General features: G+C 32.5%; 1 protein-coding gene across 1 annotated transcript; it reads left to right on the top strand.

Annotated features, from left to right (window-relative positions):
• The first annotated feature begins 1,458 nt into the window (after positions 1 to 1,458).
• LOC107100863 (GTPase IMAP family member 7-like) lies at positions 1,459 to 4,655 on the top strand. Its single transcript, XM_015399524.1, has 2 exons — positions 1,459 to 1,545; positions 3,214 to 4,655. The coding sequence occupies exons 1-2, from the start codon at positions 1,539 to 1,541 to the stop codon at positions 4,269 to 4,271; spliced, it is 1,065 nt and encodes a 354-aa protein (XP_015255010.1). The 5' UTR covers positions 1,459 to 1,538; the 3' UTR covers positions 4,272 to 4,655.
• Positions 4,656 to 6,749: the final 2,094 nt, after the last annotated feature.

Genomic DNA, 6,749 nt, shown 5'->3' with positions numbered 1-6,749 from the left:
AATGAGGTGGTCTCAAAAGTCGCAGTTACAACACACATAGGGCGCACCGCACCAAAGGGCGCACCGCACATTTTGAGGGGGAAAAAAAGACGTTTAAGTGCACCTTATAGTCGTGAAAATATGGTACGTACATTATTATATAAGACAGTAAGCTTAATTTCTATAGCACCTTTCACAGTCAGAGTCACAAAGTGGTTCATGGTAATAAAAGCATACAATAGAAAATATAAATATAGAACAGTATAAAAGTGGCAACATTTTGTTAAAAAATTATTAAAGTGTTTTTTAACTGTTCATTACAGACATTTAGATCTGATGATCTAATCAACTACACAATTTTAGAACATTGAATATTGTGTTGACATTCAAATAGTTAGGGATGAGACACAACCTTAATATGATTAATGGATGGATTATACATAGGACTGCCAACGGGTCCAGGTTGTACCTGCATTTCGCCCATAGAACGTAAGAAATAGACATCAGCCTAACCGTGAGTTAAATAGGCATTAAAAATAATCAATTTTAAAAAACTGATGAAATAATAAAAAAACAATACTTTTGTTTACATCTAAGAAAGCTTATTGAACCATAATCATAGCAAGTAGTTACTATTAAATACAAGCTGCAAATTAAAGCTTTTTAGAAGTTTTAATTTTTATTGGCTTGTTTGTCGTGAAAGACACCAATGTGTATCATATTCGTCAAGATCCATAAGATCCAAGGTAACATAAATATGGAATTTTCCACCTGTTTCTTTAGGAATTGTTTATGTTGTACGTGAGATAGGATTGTTTTAAATGCAGAAGAATTGGCCTGAGTCATGTCCCTGGCAACTGATTCAGTCTCAAATTCAGTAAAAGTACAAAATACTCGTCTTGTCCTGACTTGGGTTGTAGCACATTTCTGAATAAATGAATACCTAATTAGAGGTCAAACGAGAGCCAAAGAAAGGTTTCTACAGCAAGTTATACAAATAAATGTATAATAGACTAAATAAAGGATCCAAATCAATCCAATATTGATTGTAATCAATATTGGATTGATTCAACCAACATTCTTTTTTATCCTCGTTTTTTTTTTTTGCCTGGTTATAATGTTTACCATATGCACCCAAACCCAATCATAGCTTGAATCTAAAGGGTAATGTAAAATAAGCTTAAAATCAAAAGTGATGATGAGGAGACCTTCAAGATTAAACAATTTGAGGTTATCTCCTGAAATAGATCTTAAAAAAAAATAAAATAAAAAATTACAATTACAAGAAAAGTTTCATATGCAAAATAGGTTTAAAAATTTGTATATACAGATTAAACGGTCAGTTGTTTTTTTATGCAGTTGGTTTAGAAATGGTTGAATGGAATATAGATCACACCAGTGAAACGAAGTTCCACTCCCTACCTTAATCATCTCATTCAACTGCTCCTGAGAAACGAGTCCGACAGGTAGAAAAAGAACAAAGCAGGAGGCAAAGCAGAGCAAGAGGAAAGGTTTACAGTGAAGACGATTCTTCTATTCATGATTCTTTTTGAGACAACATGGAAGGTAGGTTGAAACTGCTTGCTCAGGTGAAATGGAGGTGATCTTACTAACAGCATATATAATTAATATTTTAGAAGAACTTAAATCTACCTACTTTAACATAACTTCCAGTGGCAAGTTCATTGTTCAGGCTATATACTCAACTTTCTTTTAATAATAAAAATAATAAAAATAATAATAATAATAATAATAATAATAATAAATGTTTTTTATTGTTTTTAATTTTTTTTTATTTAAAGAGACGCTAAGATGTATCTGTTAAATATTTGAAAATATATCAATTTTCCAAGAGCAAAGCTTGACTTAGGGAAAAAATACTACATTTTTGTATTTATTTATTTTTTTCTTTGTTTTTGTTGTTTTTAATAAACATTTATTTAATCATGATGTATTTTATCTCTGCTAAAAGTATATAATACAATACAGTTATAAATCAAAACGACACTGTAGTTTAATTTCATACTTAAAATAATAAAAAATCCGCTATTAATTTCCCTTTATTTATTTTTTGAGAACGAAATCTGAGAATTGGAACTATGCCTCACATAAAGTCATGAGCACCTCAAAACTAGCACTATTATGGATGGATGGATGCTACTTTAAAAATACATCATACAACATTACAGTAATTAATCTGTGTGCTCGCAAAGGGTTGAAAAATAAATCGAAATAAATCATTATTTATTTTCTATAATATCTGTAAACAATGACGATGAGGCTCACAGAGGCATATTTATCCTTTGTTTTATGCCACACCTACTGCCTACCAAAATACCATCCATGTACCTTTATATTTCCTGGTATCTATACACCAACTCATTTGTGTTTATTGCACATAGTACTAAGGGTTTTATGGATATTATGTGACTTCAGTGTCCTTGGATGCACATTCTGTTGCTTTTCCCCATAGATTAGAATAAAAAAAAATGGGCCTATGTGACATCTTATAGTAATTATACCCCAGGGTACAAGGATGAATAAAACTATAGTTCTTGAACACTTTGATTTGCTTTAGAAAAAGTATATAGAAACATTTTCAGCCAAATTTATTTTATGGGAGATTGTAAGAGATGCCAGTTGGCAACATCAGCCTGTGAACAAAAAAAAAAAAAAAAAATTGAGTTTCTGATGGAATGTTTTTCTTACCACTGAATAATTTTACTTAAATTTCATTTTTATATGTATATGACATTACAATTTTTATCAAATATTACTGTAAGTTATATTATTTTATCTTAAAAGTGTGGAGAGTTGTTTGAACCCAAACAAACAAAAAAATTATGTTTTTAAAACCAGAGTGTATTGAAACAGAATGTCAAATGTTGTATAACCGAGAACACCGCTTTCCTAGAATGAACCTACCTAGGAAGAGTCAGTAGTTTTAGGCACGGCACTACACTCATATTTATAAAGCACATTTGTGAGAATATTTAAAGTACTGTGCATACAGTATTTGAAAAGATGCACAGAAACGTAAATTGCCAAGAAGATTATAAGAAAATTATCACAATATACAAATGCATTTTTATTGTCAATTTTAGCCAGTTCTTGTTATGCTTTGATAATACCATAACTATCTTGGTGCACCAAAACTGACATAGGCAAGCTTAATATGCAATATTAACAAGAGGTTTGCAAACATACCCAATAAATGTTATGTTTCTCATCCAGGGACGACAGCATTGAGGATTGTCTTGGTGGGGAAAACTGGAAATGGCAAGAGCAGCCTGGCAAACACCATCTTTGGAAAAAACGTTTTCAAACTTGAAGACTTAAATGAGACAGAGATGCTTGAGTCTGGGGCAAAAACCCAACTCGTCAATGGAAAGACCCTCACTTTGATTGATACTCCTGGTTTGTTTTACTCAGGCAGGCCTCAGACAGCCGTGAAGCTTGGGTGGAAGAGATGCATGCTGGAGTGCGCTCCTGGGCCTCATGTCTTTCTGATTGTTCTGAAAGTGGAGAAGTACACAGAGAAGGAAAAAGCGGTTGTGAAAAAAATATGTGAATATTTCTCAGATGATGCTCTGAACTATGCAATAGTGATCTTCACCCATGGTGACCAGCTCCCTGAAGAGATGAATATAGAAGAGTATGTAAATCAGAGTGATGGACTGAGGGAACTGGTACAGAGGTGTGGAGGCCGTTGCCATGTTTTTGATAACAGATACTGGAACGATGATGAAGATTACCGAAGTAATAAATTCCAGGTGCAAGAGTTGCTAAACACCATTGACAAAATGCTGATTGAAAACAATGGAGGGTATTATACCAACGCAGACCTCAATGAGACGGAGAGAAAAATACAAGAGGAGACAAAGCTTATCAAAAGATCACCAGAAAACCTGTCAGATGATGAAATCAGACAACAGGCAATAAGGATCCTTTTACATAGGCAAATGTTTGGCACTTTCCAGTTTCAGATGAAAGGTTTGTTTACTTTAGCCCTCCCAATAATAATTACTTTACCGCTTTTTGGAGAGAGACTAACAAAAGGACCTCTTTCCTGTCCTGATATGATAAGTCCAGCTCTTGATGTGGCAGAGTTAGCAACACCACTTAGTAAAGCAGTTGAAGATATAACTGAGGCAGCCGTAAGCCTTTCCTTACCAGCCAGTGGCATAGTGCAGGTAATGGAAGAGGCAGTCCCAAATGCATTTGAGGAAATCTATAATAGACTCACAGCTCTGTTTGAATGGACATATAACCCCTTTAGTCCATTTGAATAAAACACTAAGGAACAATCAAATGCTTTTGCTTCATCTCTGTTGTCCATCTGGCTTGAAGCAGTCGGACTGTGTTTGTAAAATGTAATTTTGGTTCCATGTATATGTTAATTGAAGAGCAGATAATACATTTTATTTATATTATTGGGTGAAGTAGACAAAAAAGAGAAAGATTAATGGAAAAACCTTTCTGTCTTACAGTTTCTTTAACTTTTTGTCAAAGAGTTGGGATGTTTTCTTTGCTGTTAGTGTTCCTTACATATTTTTTTGGATTTCAAGGTGAAACATTTTACATACCAATTTCAACATGTGGAATATACAGCTGTTTAACACCTTTGGTGTGTCTGTTTTATTTGCATGTAATTTTTTTGTTATATTATAGCTGAATAAAAGACAGTGTTGACATTGTTGTGTCTTTCTTTTTATCAACTTAAGCTTATATGCAGATTTATTTTTCTAAAATGAGTCTGAAAAACCCAAAATATTTTTGATGAAATTATTATTAATTTATTATACTAGTTATGTTAACATCACACCTGACCTCTAAAAATCATCATTTTTAAAGATTTTATCAAAAGATAAAGAGGCAAATTCTGATTTTATTGATTTTATCGCTAAAATAAATATTGACACAAAACTTGTTATACTTGGTTGGATAAACAGGTTTTACAAAATTAGTGTTTTCCCTCTACTAGTTTTGAAAGGTTTAGTATTTAAACCCATTGTGGGTATTACTGAGTAAATTCACTGTATGTCAATAGACAATACTTTCACAGCAGGAAACTGACCTTTTTACAGTTACCTGTATTTTATGAAATACATATTAAAAAAAAAATCCTGTAAACTGATAAATGGGTGAAAGATACAACATTTTATGTTTATACAAGACATAGAAACACCCATTCCTACAAGCGATGATAATACTTCAATAAATATTTATCAACATTGTTTAACCTACATAGGCACCCTTCTACAGTCCATAATTAACTTTATATAATCTCATATAAACCTTTATTCATCATGGTTAGTCTTTCTTTTCCTGCATTTACTGTCTATTTTCATACCCCTATGTGAGGAAGTTTGGATACATGTTTCTAAAGCTTCACTTATTTGATAATCTGAGGCTGAAATAATGCAGAAAACTAAATTTCCAAATAAAAGGTATCAGCAAATTACTATTCACAAAAATCCTTAGATCCGTAAGAACCAGAGCATCAAAATCTATATGATTGTTAATTTTAGAGCTTACACCAACAGCAACCTGTTTACTAACTTTAGAGAAATGTTTATCTGTCTCTCTGTTTCTCTATAACATCAATTAATAAATATGTTTATTAATTTATTTATAGATATGAAAATTCCACATAATTTTGTGTTTGTAATTGACATTTTTGGTTAGGTGTTATGATAAGAGTTCTGACAGATTAAAACTTAACTGTTAAATGTTCAACTGAATTTTCTCAGACTAACTTTGAGTCCTTTTTGTTTCGGATATCCTTCTAATTTTTGAAGATCTGCCACCCTGTTGGCTACAGGAGGTTTCTGAGCAACTCAAAAAGTATCATCATTATCGGTTGCGTTCCTGTGGGTTGGAATTTGATTACACCTTGAACATAATTGTCTTATAAAGAATCAAAATTCGTTATTGTCATTTTGAGACCATATTTAAATTATCTTTAGATATTTGGCTCAGAGTACAACACATAGAAAATAGACGAAAACAAAAAAACACCTGTAAGGGGAGCAAATGAGCATTCTCAGAGGACCCTCTTAAAAAATGTTCCCCTACCCTTCAACCTATTACGGTAATTGAATATGTACATGATTTTGTTTGTTTGCATATCTGCAGAGCTTCATATTTATTTCTTTGAAGCTTGCCGTCTCTCTTGACAACGTGATCCTTTAATTTATGGCCTACATAGAAAAAAAAATCCACCCTACTTAGGTATGAAGAGATGTCCCTTTGTCCTCCTGTTCTCACGCAGGACGATTTTCAACAACAACATTGGGCTTATTGTTTTGTGGCTCACTTTGTACAGTTACCTCTTTGAGAAGATTATACACTCCTCTCATTTCATAATTCTTTTCACAAACCATGAAGACTGGCACCACCCTTAAAACTTATTAAAAGGTGGTGTTGTTTTCCAATCATACAGGTGCAGCAGATTTTACTGGTAAGGTTAAGTCACATAGTTTAATAACAAGGCAAAACAAAAGTATTTTAATGATGAAAACATGAGAAAGGAAAACTTAATCCAGGTTAGAAAAACTGAACAATGGAAATTAATAGTTTCAAAAACAAAAAAAAAACAACCCAAAAGTTAATTGTGAAATGCAGCTCTAAACAAATAGGATTTTTGAGTTTGAGAAGCCAATGGTGTACAAAATGGCATTTAAACTATGACAATTAATAATATAATTGGTGGGTTAAAACAGTGCATAGATGTTCAGACAATTTAGGAAGTTTGTAAAGGAGATAAG

The sequence above is a fragment of the Cyprinodon variegatus genome, unplaced genomic scaffold, assembly GCF_000732505.1.
Source record: "Cyprinodon variegatus isolate N-32 unplaced genomic scaffold, C_variegatus-1.0 Scaffold1021, whole genome shotgun sequence".
Taxonomy (NCBI): Eukaryota; Metazoa; Chordata; class Actinopteri; order Cyprinodontiformes; family Cyprinodontidae; genus Cyprinodon; species Cyprinodon variegatus.
Note: the sequence above shows the minus strand (reverse complement) of the source record. Positions and strands in the feature narration are given on the sequence as shown.